The sequence below is a fragment of the Micropterus salmoides genome, unplaced genomic scaffold (assembly GCF_014851395.1).
Source record: "Micropterus salmoides isolate LMB-PRFRI ecotype aquatic unplaced genomic scaffold, ASM1485139v1 Ms_hic_scaffold_18, whole genome shotgun sequence".
In the NCBI taxonomy this organism is placed as follows: Eukaryota; Metazoa; Chordata; class Actinopteri; order Centrarchiformes; family Centrarchidae; genus Micropterus; species Micropterus salmoides.
In genome coordinates this window covers 5,909,377-5,931,699 of record NW_024040928.1, presented here as the reverse complement: position 1 = coordinate 5,931,699, position 22,323 = coordinate 5,909,377, and the positions used below count along the sequence as shown (strand labels likewise).

The 22,323-nt window shown below is 40.9% G+C and overlaps 1 protein-coding gene across 1 annotated transcript; it reads left to right on the top strand.

The window, feature by feature from the left end:
* The first annotated feature begins 1,970 nt into the window (after positions 1-1,970).
* LOC119909139 lies at positions 1,971-20,703 on the top strand. Its single transcript, XM_038727219.1, has 24 exons — positions 1,971-2,101; positions 6,659-6,765; positions 6,990-7,041; positions 7,243-7,383; positions 7,497-7,670; positions 15,368-15,526; positions 15,645-15,812; positions 16,014-16,043; positions 16,245-16,403; positions 16,523-16,690; positions 16,883-16,912; positions 17,114-17,272; positions 17,392-17,559; positions 17,751-17,780; positions 17,982-18,140; positions 18,260-18,427; positions 18,620-18,649; positions 18,851-19,009; positions 19,129-19,296; positions 19,488-19,517; positions 19,719-19,877; positions 19,997-20,163; positions 20,363-20,392; positions 20,592-20,703. Exons 2-22 carry the CDS (start codon positions 6,664-6,666, stop codon positions 20,119-20,121), a joined length of 2,538 nt encoding a protein of 845 aa, XP_038583147.1. The 5' UTR covers positions 1,971-2,101; positions 6,659-6,663; the 3' UTR covers positions 20,122-20,163; positions 20,363-20,392; positions 20,592-20,703.
* The last annotated feature ends 1,620 nt before the right edge of the window (positions 20,704-22,323 follow it).

Here is a 22,323-nt window from a genome sequence, read left to right as displayed (position 1 = left end):
AATGATTTAAATCAGATTAATTAAAGAAACCGGCAGAGAACATAAATTGACACCTAGCAAACAGAGAGAACCCAAGCATGATGACTAAGGCAGACACCGAGATATTGACAGGACAGATCAGAACCACCACATAGAACAAGCAGAGGACAGAACAAATAGACAAACTCAACAATGGACTAAGATAGCTGAAGAGAACAGATTAACAGAATGATAATAACCAATAAATCAGGCAGAGCTCACAATAAACACTAACAGACTGGACACAGGACAACAGACAGAACTGAAGCCCAAAACTGACACCCTGCCAATGTTACCCGAGATAGCTTTACATTTGCAGTTAGTCTTGATACTAAAGGCCTTTTCTCTTGTAATGTTTGCAAATGATCTTTGTCTTGCACATGTAAACAAGGATGTAAGGTATGCAGCCAAACAGGGTTGTGTTGGAATGAAATAGCAGTGTGTGAACATTTTCCCGTATCATACTTACATTGCTAGGACTAAAAAGCTCCACACTGCAATACAAGAACAATGCATCTTCTTTATTCCCATGTCCTCTTCATGGATCAACTGGTGTGAATGTTGGGAAATACACTTTTAGCCTCACTATTAACATGGACATGTTACCATCAAGTGTATTTTTAAGAACCTTTAACGGGGTTCTCATTTTATCGGGGGAGACAGTGTTTATTAAACTAACTCATGGAGTTAATGTTAGCTTAAGTCATCAGAATCCCCATAAACCTAGCAGTTCATTGGTTCAAATATCAGTCGTCAATTGCCTTAGACAGACACAGAAAAAGATACAGCTCTACAGAAATAGGAGTCTCTTTATGCATTATATGGCCCAAGGTAACATGCATGGTTCTGTTTTACAGGTCAGCCCAGGAAAAATGTTAATTTTTTGGCTGATCTCTTACACAACTATTCTCCAGTTAGAACACGGAGGTCAACAAATCAGCTGCTCTTGGATGTCCCGAGATCAAAGCTAAAAATAAGGGCGATAGAGCCTTTGCAGTGGGTGCCCCCATCCTATGGAACAGCCTCCCCATGCATATTAAAGCTGCACAGACCCTACAAACATTTAGATCGCTGCTTAAGACGTACCTTTTTGCAGTAGCTTTTAACCTTCGTTAACCTGGTTTTCTGATGTTTTAAAGTGTTGTTATTTTGTTTCCCTGTGATTCACTTTGGTCAACTGTTGTTGTTTTTAAATGTGCTAAAGAAATAAAATTTACATTGACATTTAAGATATCTTATATATACTTATTCAATAACCGAAAGAGAAAGGGGTGTGATCGGCTTCTTTTGTGTTATTTAGAAATGCATTGTTGATAGTTTCATTACGCCTTTTAAACTGGAAGCTGTCCAAAGGCTTTTGAAACTGTTATGCCTCAAACAGTAGCTGTTCCTTCTTCAAATGGTATTGGACCATAAAAAAGATAAATAAGAAAAGAGAGAAGTTGAAGAAAGAGCTGCATATAATTGGTATCACTGTCTTTATTATAGTTAATTATAGGGATGCCTGGTCTGTGTCAGGGAGGGTGTTTTTGAAATTTTTGAAAAAAGTTGGGTGGAAAAAATCCGGTCTAACTTTAGATCACGTCATATTACAGAAACAGCCCTGGACAGAGTATAGGATGATTTCAGACAAAGTTTTGACACAAAAGTGCGTCTGTACTGATCCTTAGTGCTACTTTTGACACAGCTGAAGAAAGTGCCTTTAAAATGGATTTGAATGCTGACTAAACTGTTTGCATTCATATAACAATGAAATATCTGACCAAGTGTCAAAGTTTTTGGGGAGATTAAGTATCATAAAGAAATAAAGCCCACTCAGAACAACCAAAACTCGGATGTAAATCTCAGATACACACACAAAAAATCATCGCACTCACAGTGCTCTGTGATACAATCTATACTCCTGCCAAGTACCAGGTCGCTTAACTTGTCAGACAGGTGTGTGACTCAGACCAAGTATTCCAGGAAGTTGACTGGTGTCCTTACTCACATGTTGGACTATTGGTCTATGTATCTGGAGACATACAGCAAAATGATTGTTTCCTGAGAAGAGGCCTTTTTGGAAGCCAGAAGACAATAAGAGGTAAACAAATACAATTAACATTTTAAAACTTACATAGGTGGTTATTACCCCCGTATAATCCTTTTAGGCAAACTGCAGAGAAGTATGCAATAGTCCTTACTCATGTAAAAGAAAATTAAACACTAAACCATTTTCACCTTGAACCCATTTTACAGCAGTGAAAATATTTGGGATCTTACTAATAGTAAAGAGGAATAAATAGAACATAGTGATTTTTAGATTTTCTTTATAAATACTACAAATGTAGTAGTTTTTTGTTTCAGAGGGAAAAGCTCCCTGGATGTTGTAACAAGCAGGTGATGTTTTTCTTGGTTAGAATGCTGAAGTGATGAAATGGCTATTAAATATATTATCATATATAATTATATATTAAAGGGAAACATTAGTGTCATGTGTTAGCCTTTAAAGAAGTCTGGAAAAAACAAACATGTAGCTGAGGCAAGTGAAACAAAGACTTGCTTAAAAAAGTAAAGTTGACTAGTAATTCACATATTGCTTTTCAAAGTTAATTCCACTCTCCAACTCAATTCATATGAGTCTGTAAATATATTTTCAGTGACTGGAAAAAGGAGAACTTTAACTTTCTGCTTTGTTGATTTAACTAGGTTTAGTGGATGTTTAACAACAATGCAACTCACTCCTGAGACAACTGCCAGACAGGCTTTGAAATAGGATTAGTAGCAGGCTTTGCTGTAGAAAACTAGAAAACACTTTGTGATTTATTAAACAGACAAGAAATTAAAATAGGATAAACACAAAATTAGAGGGGACAATAAGTAGGGTTAGGGTAAAAAGTGTAAACTATACAGGTATCTTTAAAGATTAAAGACATTTCAACCATAACCTAACGGTATGGTAAGCTGTTTTCTTTGTTTTAAATGAAGACACTCTTACAAATGATTGTAGATTAATAAAAGCCACATACTTGTAGAAAGCAAAGAGCATCTTAAGAAGCTTCAGAACCTACAGGTGGAAATAATATATTAAAAAAAAATTTATTATTGTAATATTGTTGTTGTTTGTACTTTTATTATAACCACTGATGGTTGAGGTTGAGGAAGTGTCATTGTATGTCAAACGATGGCACAAATTATCTGCCCGTTTCTGACGTTAGCATCCTGCTCTTACTTTTGTTTTTATTTATAGTGAGTATGATGTTTGTTACATGCTTACACAGTAGTCTTATAATGACTGATTTATCTTTCTTTATTTATCTTATAATGGCTGATTTAATGATCCAGTATAAATATGTGTTTACCTTTGGGGCTATATTACAGCTTGTGTTGAAAAGAAAATGAAATGAAGCAGATAGCCTAATTACCTAAAGTTAAGTTTACCATTAGGCTACTTTTGCAATGCAGCAAAATAAAAGTTTTGAATGAAAATGTGTGTGACAAGTGTCAAAATGTCCGGCCCCAGGGCCCTACCTTATTGAAAATGTGACCCCCTAAACCATATAGTTAATTGATTTTATGTTAAGATACATTTTTAAACTGACTGATCCAGTATAAAACATGTTTTGGTGTCATTTCCAACATTTACACCTTTTTTTTTTTTTTGACATTTAACACAGCTTCCAGACAAATGCACCACATTACTTTAAAGTGTCAGATGTCTCTTCTACTTGTGAAGGAAATTAAAAGAATTGGAGTGATGCAAGTGGACTGTTTGGCAGTCTTAAGGTAGAGTCGATTAATTAAAGACAGAGAAAAGTCAGTAACAGTGGTCTAACAGGGAAGTTATGAAGGCTTATATGACTTTCTCAGTAATGTAAAAGGAAGTATGATTGAACCACTTTTGTACTAGTCAAAACAGAATCCTACACTCTTGCAAAACACACATGGCTAGATAAGGACAAGGAAGATAAGACTGATGAAGTAGTAATCAACTGTTTTGACTATTAGAGTATAGGAGCAGTGATTTATATCTAATTTTTTGCTGACACTGATCTGCAGCTCATCAGCCAGGCATGAAGAACTGATAGTCTGCTAAGATTATTAGAATTAAAAGTGTGTTGAAGTCTGGGAGGTAAATCTTGTCTTGACACCAGAGATCTGGAATCCTGGAAAATACTAGAATTTGTGTTGACACTAGAAATGTAATGGGTGCAATATTTCCTAAATTTCCACCAAGTTGTCCTAGTCCCCTGAACATAACCATACCTTAAGCACACCTCTGTTGCTATGAGCACATAAAAAGAAAAAGTAGCATGGGAAATATTAACATTTTGTTGATATTTTCCGTATTCATATTCAGTGGAAAATGAAAATAATTCTTAAGAGAAAAGGCAGAATAATCACGCAGAGAGAGATTCTTTCTCTTCTAAGGTATGCCACTGCATGATTGGGCTCCAGCGCTTAAATTATTCCAACATTTTCTTTTTCATTTGAAAAAGTGTATTGCTCCGGTCAGTATGTTATTGTCTGACTGTTGGGGCTTGTTAGCTGTTATTGAAATAGTCTAAATAATCCTTATTGACAGATATCTGAAGTTAAATCTACGCCCCAGGCAATTGGATTTAAACTTCTGTGTGATACTGTGTGAGCTGCAAGGGACAGGTGCACGCAGGTGAATTGAATCCAGTTTACTGGAACAATAATTAACCTTAAGAGTCAACAATCAGCCAAACTGAAAACATTGCATCCTTTCAAACCAGATGATGCTATACTGTATAGGCTGTGTAGGCCAGATGTACTTCTCGACTTGAACTGCCCCTGACCTGCCACGCAATCATGCATATATCGTTACAAAGCGTTACCCAGAAGCCCCGCTAGTGCATTGTGTTCAAATCCTATACAGGAGAGTGAGATAGCAAGCTTATTTTAATTCTAGGTTGTGGCCTTACCTAAAAATTAAAAATGTCTGTCTTCAATTATTTATCATCCTTATTGCATTCTTAAAACATCATATTCATCTCTTGTTAATACATTTCACACAGTTTATAGAGCTGATTTCATCATACTATAAATAAAACACTACGGTATCTGCTGGCAGAGGCTCACTTCCTGTGAGTCTTCGGATGCAAATTTCCAATCCTTTCCAGTACATTTAAAAAGCATGATCACCATCTACACTTGATTGATTTAGCAATGCATATTAGAAATTATGCTCAAGGAATACACTTTTGTTATATATGACTGTCTAGATATACTTCCTGTCAGCGTAAAGAGTAAGAAAAGGGTCAGAGCAATAGGAAAAAAAATACATTTCTAATTTCGTTCCTGAAGCATACTCTCACAAAACGTCATGAGTACAAAACATTATTATAATGGTGATTTAGCAGTGCGTGCTAGCAACTGCACAGCAACATAAGTTTATAAGTTGACTTTAGCAATATATTTATATATTACTTTACCTTAAAGGGTAAAATAAAGAAATAAAATTAAGAACAATCATAAGATGATTTCTACATTTCCCTACCAATTCTACTGCTTAGACAACCAGGACTTACCTGAGAATCATCATAATTTTAGATTTCTTCAGTATCAAAGTAGTCCTGTGATAGTTGTCTGCACATCTATTTTTACATTGCAAACAGAAACTGCTAATAGCTATTTCAACATATCTTTAATGGCACCATTTTCCCCAATGTAAAGAAATATTGTTCAAATGGCCAGCACTTGGACAATTCTACCCTGTTTAGGAGAGGTATTCTCTTTATTTTAAGTATAGGCTAAAAAGAAAAGTTGTAGCCCACAGCAATACTCATTGAATCCATAGCAACATGATTCCTGTTTGAATGAACCTTCACTGAAGTTATGTAAATAGGATGGTAGCATGCCCTTAAACTTGATTAACAACAAGTTTTCTTTTCTATCATGATGAAGTTACTGAAGCATTTTGAACATACCTTGTTTATCAGCACAACCTCACGTAACACAACTTTAAAGTATCTATATCATCAGCCATTCATTTAAGCAAGGGCGTCACTTTGTGTTGAAAAGCGGTGGGGACATAAGGGCTCAGATTAGAGGCGTAATGATACACTTGGGTCACGAGACGTGACAATGTACGAGAACAAGACAAGAAGATTTTTAGCACTATTTAGATTAAATATTTGATGCTGAAATAATTTACTGCATTCTGGAGACATTTTCTGCACCAATTTATGGATAAATGTCTTTATTTATATGAAGGGAAACACAAAATTCTGTTGGCAGGCGACAATTCAAAATATAAAAATATAATGGAATACAATGCAGTAATCAGTAGCTTTTTTTGGTTGCTTAAGTTAATTTCTTGGACAATGTGCACGTGTTTCTTCTAGATTTAAATTGCATTGCATTTTTTCTTATTGTGCAAATAAAAATTCTCAAAGCAATTTCATTTGTTATTTAACATTTCTTGTTGCAAGCTATTTTTTTAAGAACATTTTTAACAAATGCTTTCAAAAAGTGATGGGGACAAAATCAGCCAATTCAAAAAGTGGTGAGGACGTGTCCCCAGCGTCCCCAGTGTAAAGGACACCTATGAACTTAAGTAATACATAGGCCTATATATTTCTTCTAACTGATTTACTAATGAGAAATCATTGTGTTGCTTGCATTCTGTCTTTAGTCAGGATGGCTTTACCAAAGGCAGTAGGATACTTAGTTGTTCTTGTGGTTATATGCTACAGTCTGGAGGATCAGGGCTACACACAGTCTCTGGATTTATCCTTTGAGGTAAGATCACAAAATAATAATAATGGCACTCATTGTTGTAATGTTACACCATGAGATACTGCAGCTAGTATGATTTGGCTACATTGCTAAACATATGTAATATATTATAGAAGTATGACTGCTCACTGTAAAGTTTAATGTGTATTTAGTATTTAGTTACAGTAATTGTTTTATGTAGACAAACTGTATGTTGCTCTAATGAGATGTAAATTGATTTTTTCCAGGAATTGATGAGTACAAACGCACCACACATTCATGCCAGAGAAAAAAGAGCGAGTGAGTCACAAATTAATATCAATAGATAGGATGAGCTTTATCAGTAAATACTGAAACTACTACTACTTGTCTGTATGCTCAGTAGAACAAAAAAATATTGAGTATTGACTATTGAATTTGTCCTTTTCTTGTCAGTGAGGTATGGACTGTCACTTCGCTAGGTCTACAGTATCTGATTGTGTCTGTTTCTTGTCTTCACAGCTACCTTAAATTCCTCTGATTATGTCCTCCAAGTTGTTCTAAACATCTCTGACCTGGAGCACCTCCGAACGCTTTTAAACACGTTCAGTCCTGTGCTCATCAACAACACTGTTGAAATTAACAGCATTGCCGCAACAACAGGTGCAACTAAATCCACTCATGTGTTGCCATTGTTTGCCAAAAATAAATATCTTTTAACTTTACCAGTAAACATGTCATAAATCATTGATGTTGTGATGTTCTTCTTCACATAGTGTGTTCACCAAATACGACTGGATACCAGTGCAGATGTGAGCCGAGTTTTGCTTGGTCATATAACAGCTGCATTGACTATGGAGCCTGTGATGCGATCATCGATGACACATGTGGATGCATTAATGGGCTTCCAGCTGACGGCCAGTACTGCCAGCTAAACACCAGTCTCTCAGGTACTGTAGGCCCAGCACAACCAAAGATACATAATGTCATTGGACTCTGACATGTATCACCTGGGAAAAAACCTACATGTTGATTCTGTGTTCATATTTCATCATTACTGAATACATCAGTGGGTACATTTACTCAAGCACTGTACTTGAGTATAATTTTGAAGTGAAGTATTATGGTACTTCTTCCACCATTATTATTATTATTATTATTATTATTATTATTATAAATATTTGTAATATTTTTACACTGTAGTTTGCTTTTTTACTTTTCCACCACTGGTATTCATTCATTGTTTATTATCGTGCTTCATTATCAATACTGTATTTGTTTATTGTATGTTTATTATACGTGTATTAGAGGTATATATTCTGGATACCGTTGAAAAACTGGGGATGGATATTTACATTCTTCATCAATTGCCTTGGCATTTCTGTGTGGAGTTTGCATGTTCTCCCCGTGTCCGCATGGGTTCTCTCTGGGTGCTCCGGCTTCCTCCCACCATCCACAGACACGCAGGCTAGGTTAATTGGTGTCTCCAATGTGGATGTGAGTGTGAGTGGTTGTCTGTCTATGTGTGGCCCTGCGATGGACTGGCATCCTGTCCAGGGTTTACCCTGCCTTTCGCCCGATGTCAGCTGGGATTGACTCCAGCCCCCGCGACCCTGTACGCAGGATAAGCGGTTGACGGTGGATGGATGGATGGATGGATTTTGGATTTTAGGACAATTACCTATTACGGCCAGTAGATGGTGCATTTTATTGATTAAATTCCCAACCTAAAAGCTCTGTTTGTGGCTGTTCTACCATATTGGGTAAATGTGTTATAGTTTTTAATTCCTTTTGTTTTAATGAGAAGTTATTATAAGTGTTGGACGGTAGATTTTAATTTCCTGAACACAAAACAAGGAACTATCTGCTTCCTCATATTCTTCTGCATGGCCTTAATTAACGCTAGAGTGAGGGACTTTTACATATAAATGAATGTGCATTACATGCAAGCCCTTGCCAAACACATGCAGACTTTAATCAGATAGTTAGTTTCAGTAAAAGAACCTGTCACATGCAGATAAAGTCTCTACCAGGTTTTCTAGTTAAGTGATAGAGTTTGATTGAAAAGATTACACCTGTTTGGCTTCATTCCACCCCTTGGTTTAAAAAAATGTAATTGTAAAGGAGCCTGCACTCCAGCACCCAGAGACCTGAATAACTTTTACGGCAGGTTTGAAACCATGAACTGCTTAAATGTGGCCCATATCAGACTCCAGTGTGAATTGTTTTTACGGCCTGAAAGTGACCCGCATGCGCAGACAAAAAACACAACATCACACACAGCAGCACGCTGTGGTAGAGGTTAGCTCCAGTTAGCTCATACTTGCTAACTCTCCCAATTTTCACAGGAGACTCGAAGTGTTCACAACTTTCTGTACTTTCTCTAAACTTCTGTACTTTATTATGGTTTCTGGTGCCGGATAACGCATCTAACCAGGGATGTATTGTGACTGAAATTCAGCCTATGACTTTAAGACAGAGAGGGTTTTTATGCGCTCGCATGTGGGGGCGCGGAGAAAGATATTTTGCAGTTATTTTAATATATTGTGTTGTACTTGTGTACAATCAATTTCATTATGATGAAGATCTTCAGGAAACTTTTTATAACACCGGTTTGGCCCAGTCTGCACACTGAATTTTCCTGCCTTTTTAACACTGTTGTGGTTACAAACTTGTCGCAGCTGATTGGGTAACACCTGAGACATGCCCACCAAACGGGAGAAAACATACCTCGAAGCCCCTTGCAGAACGTTGCGCAACGTTTTGTTTGAGGCACCACCGTTTCCGTTGAAAAAAATGTTTTTCTACGTTTTGTCGATGCTGAACTCGCCCACAGACAGCGTTCACTGCAGCTGACCGACCAGCGTAAACTGAAAAATAAAAACTCTTGAACACTGGCCAGTTCAGCCTGAAATGGAGCGGCCGTTTGTGATTGTTCCCAAGATTCCCCACGGCCAATCCAACCCTGCACATAACTCAGAAGAGAGCTTGCGGTCCGTTGGATTTCAGGTGTAAGGCTGCGTTCCAGGCAACTCGGAACTTGTAAATGTCCAACTTCCAACTACAAAAAGTACTATGGAACGCCACTCGAAGTCGGATTTATTACTTAAAAAAAATATGTACCCCGACTTCACGAGTAGCAGCCGAATGACAACACACAACAATGTGTTTTTTTAAGTGACCGGCTGAAGAGCTTAAAAACAAAAATCTAAAATATTCATAACAAAATAGAATTACTATTTGGGATAAAAGACCTTCTGAGCCGTTCAGTAGAACACCGGGGCATCTTCAGTCGGCCACTAAAGGAACTACTAAGTGGACTACTCACTGTGGAGTGGATGGTCTACAAGATCCATGATATTCTTCAGTTTGGCACTTGTTCTCATACATAAGATGATCTCCAGTGACTCAGGGGCAAGGCCAATCACAGAGCCAGCCTTTTTAATCAACTTATTGATCCTTTTTTTATCGTCTACAGGAATGCTGCCTTCCCAGCAAAGCACAGCATAAAAAAGAACACTAGCTATAGTGCCTTGATTAAAAGTATAAAGCAGTTCCCCTTCGAGGGAACTCTAACTGCGTCGGTGACGACACTATGGGAACGCCTCTGGGCGTGGCAGGGCTGAACATGAATGAAACTACTCCAATCCTATTGGTGTTGCTAGAACAGTAGCGTGTGACGGCGTAACTGGAGGCGTATATAAGCACGCCGGCACACAGGACTGGATGAGCGCTTTTTGCAGCGCTGTGCGCCACCTCCGCACAGGTCTCTGCCTTTTTTTCCGGACTTGCATGATTGTGCAAGTCCTGGGGCAAGCCCTTCTCAGCTCGTCTGACTACTCCCCCGCTCCGGGTCTATAGTGACGTAGCGGGAGTCAAGGGTTTTGGCTATGGGATGATGCCCCGGGTTGAGGATGCTTTGGCTAGCTATCTTTCGCCCGGTCATGCATCATCCCTCAAGGAGCCGGCGCTACCTACCAAGCCATGTCATATGACATCTGCTTTGGTGGGCAAAGCTTACATGGCGGCAGGCCGGGCTGGTGCAAGCCTGAACGGTGGTTTTGCAGGCATACCAGGCCGACCTGCTGAAGGACATAGACTCGGGAGCAGGCCCCTCTGAGGAGGGTATTGCTGAGCTCCGCCAAGCTACGGACTTGTCACTTAGAGTCACGAAGGAGACGGCCTGCGCTATTGGCCGCTCCATTTCAGCACTGAACGGCACCTATGGCTCAAGCAAGCACGCGCCATGCTGCCTGCCCCGAGGGGCCATAGTCGGCAGGCGCTTTGGCTCACATACCATGGATTGTCGGCAGGATCTCCCTGGCGGACCTCCACTTCAGGGTGCCGCACCGTAGTAGATGGCTACAGGCTGCAGTTCCGGGCCCGCTCACCCGTTTTCAACGGGGTTGTCTGGACTGCGGTGCACTCAAGGCGGAGCCAGGTGTTGGAACGAGAAGTTTTCTCTCTACTGAACCAGGGGCCATAGAACGCATTCCCCAGCCAGTCAGGGAGTCCGGGTTCTACAGCCGGTACTTCATAGTTCCCAAGAAGGACGGAGGATCACGTCCGATTTTAGATCTACGGTTCCTGAACAAATCTCTGAGGAGATTCTGGTTCAAGATGCTCACCATCCCCGCCATCGTCAGTCAGATCCGATCCGAGGATTGGTTTGTCACGATAGATCTACAAGACGCATATTTCCACATCTCCATCCGTCCCTCTCACAGGAAGTTCCTGAGGTTCTCCTACGGGGGCGTGGCATACCAGTATCAGGTTCTTCCGTTCGGCCTTGCACGTTCACCAAGTGTATGGATGCAGTTCTGGCCCCGGTGAGGCTCCTGGGCATCCGCATACTGAACTACATCGACAACTGGCTCGGCACAGCGGTTCGCCATCGAGATGTCATCCTCGCCCACCTTCGGCGTTTGGGGCTGCGGCTCAACATGAAGAAGAGCGTGCTGACACCCGCCCAACAGACTACGTTCCTAGGGGTGGTGTGGAACTCGATGACGATGCGGGCCCACCTGTCGCCTGCACGCGTTGGGTCCATTGTATCCTCAGTAACCAGAATAAAGCTAGGCCGCTCCATCACTGTGAAACACTTTCAGAGAGTGTTGGGTCTTATGGCAGCAGCGTCCAGCGTAATCCCGTCTGGCCTGCTGCACATGAGAGCCCTGCAGTGGTGGTTAAAATCCAAGGGATTCTCCCCGAGGGGAAATCTGTTCCGTACGGATTATGAGCAGGTGCTTTCTTTCCCTGTCAGTATGGAAGAAACTTGGTTCCTGTCCCAAGGGCCCGTGTTGGGAGCGTCATGTCGCCGGACAATTATTTCGACAGATGCCTCACTCACGGGATGGGGCGCGGTCATGGACGGCCGCTTCGCGAGAGGCTCCTGGGAGGAGCATCATTTCTCTTGGCAAATAAATTGCCTGGAAATGTTGGCGGTTTTCAGAGCTCTGAGGAGTTTTCTGCCCGCTCTCCGCAGTCGCCACATCCTTGTCAGGACCGACAACACGGCGGTGGTGGCCTATTTGAATCACTGCGCTGCTGCACTCGCTCCATTATGCAAGCTGGCGCATCGGATCCTCCTGTGGTCCCAGCAGAGACTGCTGTCCCTCAGAGCGATGTACATCCCTGGGACCCAGAATCAGGGAGCAGACCTGCTGTCGAGACAGGGGCTGAGGCCCGGGGAATGGAGACTCCACCCCGAGGTGGTGGAGTTATTATGCGTAGAGTCGGCACCATAGATGTGGACTTTTTTGCGCTGCGAGAGACGACACACTGTCCTCTGTGGTTCTCCCTCTCGCCCCCTGCCCCGCTAGGGCTGGATGCCATGGTACAGATGCTTTTCCCCCAGTCGCTCTGCTTCCGGGGGTTCTGGAGCGGGTCCGTCAGGACGGTGTCAGCCTACTGTTAGTAGCCCCGTTTTGGCCGGCCCGAGTGTGGTTCTCTGACTTAATTTTGCTCCTAGAGGGCCCGCCATGGCAGGTCCCTCTGAGGAAGGACCCTTAAGATGGACTTTCTCCGCGCTATCACCTCTCTGAGGAGGTTGGGGGATCTCCAGGCACTTTCGGTATCTGCCTGGAGTTTGCCCCGGGGAGGGTCAGAGCCATCCTGCACCCCTGTCCGGGCTATGTCCCTAAGGTCCCATCCAGGCAGGGTCCACGGTGCTGCAGGCATTTCATCCCCCACCTCATGTGACTTCATCTTCACCTGTCAGAGCACTCAGTCTTCCCGGTGGAGGAAAGCAGAGCAGTTGCTGGTGTGTTTCGGGTCCCCCAAGGCTGGGCTCCCCGCTTCCAAACAGCAACTGGATTGTTCCGACTCTACTCGGGGCAGGGGCGTCGCTCCAGGATTTGTGTGATGCGGCTGGCTGGGCCACCCCTCACACCTTCATCCAGTTCTACAGTCTGGACCTTCCTTCTGCACCCGTGCGCTCTCCTCCTAGTCGTGCCGTCAGGTTCTGCACGCTGGGGGCAGACGGGGTTTCGGCGCGGCCTAAGTGGGTATTCTCGTTCCCATAGTGTCGTCACCCACGCAGTTCGAGTTCCCTCAAAGGGGGACGTCTCGGGTTACGTATGTAACCCTTGTTCCCCGAGAAGGGGAATGAGACACTGCGTCGGTCCACCACACCTCACACCGCCTGGAGTGCCTTGCTTCATAGAAAAGGGCTAATGTGTCCTGTGTGCCGGCGTGCTTATATACGCCTCCAGTTACGCCGTCACACGCTACTGTTCTAGCAACACCAATAGGATTGGAGTAGTTTCATTCATGTTCAGCCCTGCCACGCCCAGAGGCGTTCCCATAGTGTCGTCACCGACGCAGTGTCTCATTCCCCTTCTCGGGGAACAAGGGTTACATACGTAACCCGAGAAGATTTCTGCTCACATCAGAGGATTTTTCTGTCGTAAAAATAGTCTTCAATATCTGTGTTTTTTCCAGTTTAATTTGCTGTCCAGGCAGACACTGAGATATTTCTTTATTTATTTCTTCTTCTTTTTTTTCTAAACCTGTCCTGCCCAGCAGCCTGGTATAGAGTATGATGACCTGGATACCATATTGTGCCAGACAGATTTTACTTTAACAAGAGAGTAATAATATACTCCTTTGTCTGTTTTATTATTTATTTAATTATGTATTGATTTGTCACCAGGCTGGACAGGGGGGCAGACACGAGGATAGGGGGGCACAAACAGGCAGCACAGAGAAAGGACAAGACCTGCAAGAGAAGGGGGATAGAAGATGGGGACAACAGGGAATAGCAGAGGGAAACACCAATTGCAGAAAGCAACAAAACCTGCAACAGAACAGAGAGGGGGGCTTGGGGAGGAGAAAAACAAAAACAAATAATGAAAACAATAATAATAATAAAAGACAACCAGCCGAACAGCAGCAATAAACAGCTGACATAGTATTTAAACTAAGAGAAAATGAAAACAAGAAACAGTCAAGCACACTAAATAAGCAACACAGCACAGCCACGAGAGCTAGAATAATAACAATTAATTTAAATAAGTAACTGAAAGAAAAGCATCATGAATAATTCTACCAGGGACAACCTAAATTTGTTTGTGTCTATGTGTGAGACTGTGTGTGTCTGTGTGCGTGTGGGTGAATGTGTCTGTATATGTGTGTCTGTATGTGTGTGTACATGTGTGTGCGCATAAGCCTGTTAAAGAATGTAGTTGTTAGTGAGAGTGAGATGCCACACCTACCCCAGCAACAGGCAGGCAAGAACCCCAGTAGCCAATAGGGGTGGGAGAAAGAAAAAAAAAAATACATCAAAAAACAAAGACTCCCAGATGCACCGCGATGCAAACGCGGAAGACCCTGACCCAAATGCCAGTTGACAATGTAATGCAGACGGAACGCAAGAAGCGTGAGCCGCGGAAGAGCAGTGCCTGGACCGACCGCAGCGCGCACAAAAAACATAGGTCAGTGCTCCCCAGAGCGCGCAGCAAACAACCAAAACGCCCAAATGCCGCGCAATCATCAACACCAATGTAAAAGTGACGAGCCCAACGCGCACACTGCACGAGCACGGCAACACCCAATGCCCAGCAGCCGCCTGCGAATCCCGCATGCGAGGTCGTGCAAACAAGAGAGAGTGAGCGGAATAACACGACAGCTAAATCTAGTGGAGAGAAACACCAGCAGCAAGTCCCAGCCCGGCAGCAAACACGCCAGGTCACCGTGCAGCTGCCAATAAAAGTCTGCCGTCCCCCCAACCGCCGGAAAAACTAAGGCCACCAGCGCCGACATCCCCCATGCCCAGCATGCCCCCCGGCCACCGTGCATCACCAGCCAAACCCTGTCTGATTATTGTTTTCAGCTCCCTTTCTAAGCTCCCTAAAATCACTTGTACTTCCTGTAAAATCATTGGTCTTTCCTTCTATGTCTATTTTGTAGACTCAGTATGTCTGTATTCTGCATGCCAATTGATGGTCTATGTACAGTCTGAAAAGAAATTCTCTCCATAGAGTACAATGCAGATTGAATCTGATTCTGAATCTCAGACAGCAACAAATGTGCAACACTGGGATCAATATAATCCATAATGACTTCACTGCACAAAGGTGTTGTGAATATTGTTGTATTTGCTGATGACAGACTCCTGTCATGAACTTTGTCCTGTTTTCTTCCACAGACGTTACATATGACATTGATCTAGTCCTGGAATTGCGTATCCCAGTCTCCAGTGTGCCATCATATTTCATTGAACTATTCAGGAACACTGTGAGAAGTGTCTCGCTCCCCTACACCATCAATCAGTCTTTAAAAGTGATAGGTTTAAATTTCACCACAGGTAAGAACTTTTGTTAATTGTTTCCTTGTGTAATCGTTTGGCTAATTGATTGCATTTTTATCCAATAGTGTATGATTTGCATAGAATGGCTTGAACTTTTTTTGAATGTCTTTAAAAGGGTGCTATCCAAACTCCACTGGAGGACTGCAGTGTCACTGTGAAGAGCAGTTTGCTTGGTCATGTGACCAGTGCAACATCTATGGTGCGTGCAGCAATGCCACCAGCCAAACCTGTGGGTGCATAAATGGACTTCCGTCTGATGGAGCGCTCTGTGAACCAATCACAAGTAAACATTTCTGTTTAGTAGTCATTCAAATAAAAGTCGTGCTCTTGCAAAAATAACATTTACAAATGAATATCTACTGTATCTGCGTTTCTGTGCTACATGTGTTGACATAAACATGTACATGTTTATTAGAATAGAAGATATTTTGTTTTCCTAAGCAGATAAACATACATTCATTTAATCTCCATCGTTGCTCCACAGATGTCACACCGTGTCCAACCCCCACTCCTAGTATGTACTTTTTTTTGCCTTTTTGTTGAATGGAGAAAATTTAAAAGGGTCTAAAGTAGCTGAAGACACTTGTTGGAAACTTAAAAAACAGTGTTTTGATCTAAAAGGACTTGACTGCACATAGTGAAAAGTGTTGTGAATATCTTTGTATATGCTGATGACAGACTCCTTTCATGAACTTTGTCCTGTTTTCTTCCACAGACGTTACATATGACATTGATCTAGTCCTGGAGTTGCGTATCCCAGTCTCCAGTGTGCCATCATATTTCATTGAACTATTCAGGAACACTGTGAGAAGTGTCTCGCTCCCCTACACCATCAATCAGTCTTTAAAAGTGATAGGTTTAAATTTCACCACAGGTAAGAACTTTTGTTAATTGTTTCCTTGTGTAATCTTTTTGGCTAATTGAATGCTTTTTTATCCAATAGTGTATGATTTGCATAGAATGGCTTGAACTTTTCTTGAATGTCTTTAAAAGGTTGCTATCCAAACTCCACTGGAGGACTGCAGTGTCACTGTGAAGAGCAGTTTGCTTGGTCATGTGACAAGTGCAACATCTACGGTGCGTGCAGCAATGCCACCAGCCAAACCTGTGGGTGCATAAATGGACTTCCGTCTGATGGAGCGCTCTGTGAACCAATCACAAGTAAGCATTTCTGTTTAGTAGTAGTTCAAATAAAAGTTTTGCTAGAAAATTTACTAATGAATATCTACTGTATCTGCATTTCTATGCTACATGTGTTGACATAAACATGTACATGTTGATTAGAATAGAAGATATTTTGTTTTCCTAAGCAGATAAACATACATTCATTTAATCTCCAATATTGCTCCACAGATGTCACACCGTGTCCAACCCCCACTCCTAGTATGTACATTTTTTTGCCTTTTTGTTGAATGGAGAAAATTTAAAAGGGTCTAAAGTAATTGAAGACACTTGTTGGAAACTTAAAAAACAGTGTTTTGATCTAAAAGGACTTGACTGCACATAGTGAAAAGTGTTGTGAATATCTTTGTATATGCTGATGACAGACTCCTGTCATGAACTTTGTCCTGTTTTCTTCCACAGACGTTACATATGACATTGATCTAGTCCTGGAATTGCGTATCCCAGTCTCCAGTGTGCCATCATATTTCATTGAACTATTCAGGAACACTGTGAGAAGTGTCTTGCTCCCCTACACCATCAATCAGTCTTTAAAAGTGATAGGTTTAAATTTCACCACAGGTAAGAACTTTTGTTAATTGTTTCCTTGTGTAATCTGTTTGGCTAATTGATTGCTTTTTTATCCAGTGGTGTATGATTTGCATAGAATGGCTTGAACTTTTCTTGAATGTCTTTAAAAGGTTGCTATCCAAACTCCACTGGAGGACTGCAGTGTCACTGCGAAGAGCAGTTTGCTTGGTCATGTGACAAGTGCAACATCTACGGTGCGTGCAGCAATGCCACCAGCCAAACCTGTGGGTGCATAAATGGACTTCCGTCTGATGGAGCGCTCTGTGAACCAATCACAAGTAAGCATTTCTGTTTAGTAGTAGTTCAAATAAATTTTTGCTAGAAAATTTACTAATGAATATCTACTGTATCTGCATTTCTATGCTACATGTGTTGACATAAACATGTACATGTTTATTAGAATAGAAGATATTTTGTTTTCCTAAGCAGATAAACATACATTCATTTAATCTCCATCGTTGCTCCACAGATGTCACACCGTGTCCAACCCCCACTCCTAGTATGTACATTTTTTTGCCTTTTTGTTGAATGGAGAAAATTTAAAAGGGTCTAAAGTAGCTGAAGACACTTGTTGGAAACTTAAAAAACAGTGTTTTGATCTAAAAGGACTTGACTGCACATAGTGAAAAGTGTTGTGAATATCTTTGTATATGCTGATGACAGACTCCTTTCATGAACTTTGTCCTGTTTTCTTCCACAGACGTTACATATGACATTGATCTAGTCCTGGAGTTGCGTATCCCAGTCTCCAGTGTGCCATCATATTTCATTGAACTATTCAGGAACACTGTGAGAAGTGTCTCGCTCCCCTACACCATCAATCAGTCTTTAAAAGTGATAGGTTTAAATTTCACCACAGGTAAGAACTTTTGTTAATTGTTTCCTTGTGTAATCTGTTTGGCTAATTGATTGCTTTTTTATCCAGTGGTGTATGATTTGCATAGAATGGCTTGAACTTTTCTTGAATGTCTTTAAAAGGTTGCTATCCAAACTCCACTGGAGGACTGCAGTGTCACTGCGAAGAGCAGTTTGCTTGGTCATGTGACCAGTGCAACATCTACGGTGCGTGCAGCAATGCCACCAGCCAAACCTGTGGGTGCATAAATGGACTTCCGTCTGATGGAGCGCTCTGTGAACCAATCACAAGTAAGCATTTCTGTTTAGTAGTAGTTCAAATAAAAGTTTTGCTAGAAAATTTACTAATGAATATCTACTGTATCTGCATTTCTATGCTACATGTGTTGACATAAACATGTACATGTTTATTAGAATAGAAGATATTTTGTTTTCCTAAGCAGATAAACATACATTCATTTAATCTCCATCGTTGCTCCACAGATGTCACACCGTGTCCAACCCCCACTCCTAGTATGTACATTTTTTTGCCTTTTTGTTAAATGGAGACAATTTAAAAGAGTCTAAAGTAGTTGAAGACACTTGTTGGAAACTTAAAAAACAGTGTTTTGATCTAAAAGGACTTGACTGCACATAGTGAAAAGTGTTGTGAATATCTTTGTATATGCTGATGACAGACTCCTGTCATGAACTTTGTCCTGTTTTCTTCCACAGACGTTACATATGACATTGATCTAGTCCTGGAATTGCGTATCCCAGTCTCCAGTGTGCCATCATATTTCATTGAACTATTCAGGAACACTGTGAGAAGTGTCTTGCTCCCCTACACCATCAATCAGTCTTTAAAAGTGATAGGTTTAAATTTCACCACAGGTAAGAACTTTTGTTAATTGTTTCCTTGTGTAATCTGTTTGGCTAATTGATTGCTTTTTTATCCAGTGGTGTATGATTTGCATAGAATGGCTTGAACTTTTCTTGAATGTCTTTAAAAGGTTGCTATCCAAACTCCACTGGAGGACTGCAGTGTCACTGCGAAGAGCAGTTTGCTTGGTCATGTGACAAGTGCAACATCTACGGTGCGTGCAGCAATGCCACCAGCCAAACCTGTGGGTGCATAAATGGACTTCCGTCTGATGGAGCGCTCTGTGAACCAATCACAAGTAAGCATTTCTGTTTAGTAGTAGTTCAAATAAATTTTTGCTAGAAAATTTACTAATGAATATCTACTGTATCTGCATTTCTATGCTACATGTGTTGACATAAACATGTACATGTTTATTAGAATAGAAGATATTTTGTTTTCCTAAGCAGATAAACATACATTCATTTAATCTCCATCGTTGCTCCACAGATGTCACACCGTGTCCAACCCCCACTCCTAGTATGTACATTTTTTTGCCTTTTTGTTAAATGGAGACAATTTAAAAGAGTCTAAAGTAGTTGAAGACACTTGTTGGAAACTTAAAAAACAGTGTTTTGATCTAAAAGGACTTGACTGCACATAGTGAAAAGTGTTGTGAATATTGTTGTATATGCTGATGACAGACTCCTGTCATGAACTTTGTCCTGTTTTCTTCCACAGACGTTACATATGACATTGATCTAGTCCTGGAATTGCGTATCCCAGTCTCCAGTGTGCCATCATATTTCATTGAACTATTCAGGAACACTGTGAGAAGTGTCTTGCTCCCCTACACCATCAATCAGTCTTTAAAAGTGATAGGTTTAAATTTCACCACAGGTAAGAACTTTTGTTAATTGTTTCCTTGTGTAATCTGTTTGGCTAATTGATTGCTTTTTTATCCAGTGGTGTATGATTTGCATAGAATGGCTTGAACTTTTCTTGAATGTCTTTAAAAGGTTGCTATCCAAACTCCACTGGAGGACTGCAGTGTCACTGTGAAGAGCAGTTTGCTTGGTCATGTGACAGTGCAACATCTACGGTGCGTGCAGCAATGCCACCAGCCAAACCTGTGGGTGCATAAATGGACTTCCGTCTGATGGAGCGCTCTGTGAACCAATCACAAGTAAGCATTTCTGTTTAGTAGTAGTTCAAATAAAAGTCGTGCTTGCAAAAATAACATTTACTAATGAATATCTACTGTATCTGCGTTTCTGTGCTACATGTGTTGACATAAACATGTACATGTTTATTAGAATAGAAGATATTTTGTTTTCCTAAGCAGATAAACATACATTCATTTAATCTCCATCGTTGCTCCACAGATGTCACACCGTGTCCAACCCCCACTCCTAGTATGTACATTTTTTTGCCTTTTTGTTGAATGGAGAAATTTAAAAGGTCTAAAGTAGTTGAAGACACTTGTTGGAAACTTCAAAAACAGTGTTTTGATCTAAAAGGACTTGACTGCACATAGTGAAAAGTGTTGTGAATATTGTTGTATATGCTGATGACAGACTCCTGTCATGAACTTTGTCCTGTTTTCTTCCACAGACGTTACATATGACATTGATCTAGTCCTGGAATTGCGTATCCCAGTCTCCAGTGTGCCATCATATTTCATTGAACTATTCAGGAACACTGTGAGAAGTGTCTTGCTCCCCTACACCATCAATCAGTCTTTAAAAGTGATAGGTTTAAATTTCACCACAGGTAAGAACTTTTGTTAATTGTTTCCTTGTGTAATCTGTTTGCTAATTGATGCTTTTTTATCCAGTGTATGATTTGCATAGAATGGCTGAACTTTTCTTGAATGTCTTTAAAAGGTGCTATCCAAACTCCACTGGAGGACTGCAGTGTCACTGTGAAGAGCAGTTTGCTTGGTCATGTGACCAGTGCAACATCTACGGTGCGTGCAGCAATGCCACCAGCCAAACCTGTGGGTGCATAAATGGACTTCCGTCTGATGGAGCGCTCTGTGAACCAATCACAAGTAAGCATTTCTGTTTAGTAGTAGTTCAAATAAAAGTCGTGCTTTGCAAAAATAACATTTACTAATGAATATCTACTGTATCTGCGTTTCTGTGCTACATGTGTTGACATAAACATGTACATGTTTATTAGAATAGAAGATATTTTGTTTTCCTAAGCAGATAAACATGCATTCATTTAATCTCCAATATTGCTCCACAGATGTCACACCGTGTCCAACCCCCACTCCTAGTATGTACATTTTTTTGCCTTTTTGTTGAATGGAGAAATTTAAAAGGTCTAAAGTAGTTGAAGACACTTGTTGGAAACTTAAAAAACAGTGTTTTGATCTAAAAGGACTTGACTGCACATAGTGAAAAGTGTTGTGAATATTTTGTATATGCTGATGACAGACTCCTGTCATGAACTTTGTCCTGTTTTCTTCCACAGACGTTACATATGACATTGATCTAGTCCTGGAATTGCGTATCCCAGTCTCCAGTGTGCCATCATATTTCATTGAACTATTCAGGAACACTGTGAGAAGTGTCTTGCTCCCCTACACCATCAATCAGTCTTTAAAAGTGATAGGTTTAAATTTCACCACAGGTAAGAACTTTTGTTAATTGTTTCCTTGTGTAATCTGTTTGGCTAATTGATTGCTTTTTTATCCAGTGGTGTATGATTTGCATAGAATGGCTTGAACTTTTCTTGAATGTCTTTAAAAGGTGCTATCCAAACTCCACTGGAGGACTGCAGTGTCACTGTGAAGAGCAGTTTGCTTGGTCATGTGACAAGTGCAACATCTACGGTGCGTGCAGCAATGCCACCAGCCAAACCTGTGGGTGCATAAATGGACTTCCGTCTGATGGAGCGCTCTGTGAACCAATCACAAGTAAGCATTTCTGTTTAGTAGTAGTTCAAATAAAAGTTTGCTAGAAAATTTACTAATGAATATCTACTGTATCTGCGTTTCTGTGCTACATGTGTTGACATAAACATGTACATGTTTATTAGAATAGAAGATATTTTGTTTTCCTAAGCAGATAAACATACATTCATTTAATCTCCATCGTTGCTCCACAGATGTCACACCGTGTCCAACCCCCACTCCTAGTATGTACATTTTTTTGCCTTTTTGTTGAATGGAGACAATTTAAAAGAGTCTAAAGTAGTTGAAGACACTTGTTGGAAACTTAAAAACAGTGTTTTGATCTAAAAGGACTTGACTGCACATAGTGAAAAGTGTTGTGAATATTGTTGTATATGCTGATGACAGACTCCTGTCATGAACTTTGTCCTGTTTTCTTCCACA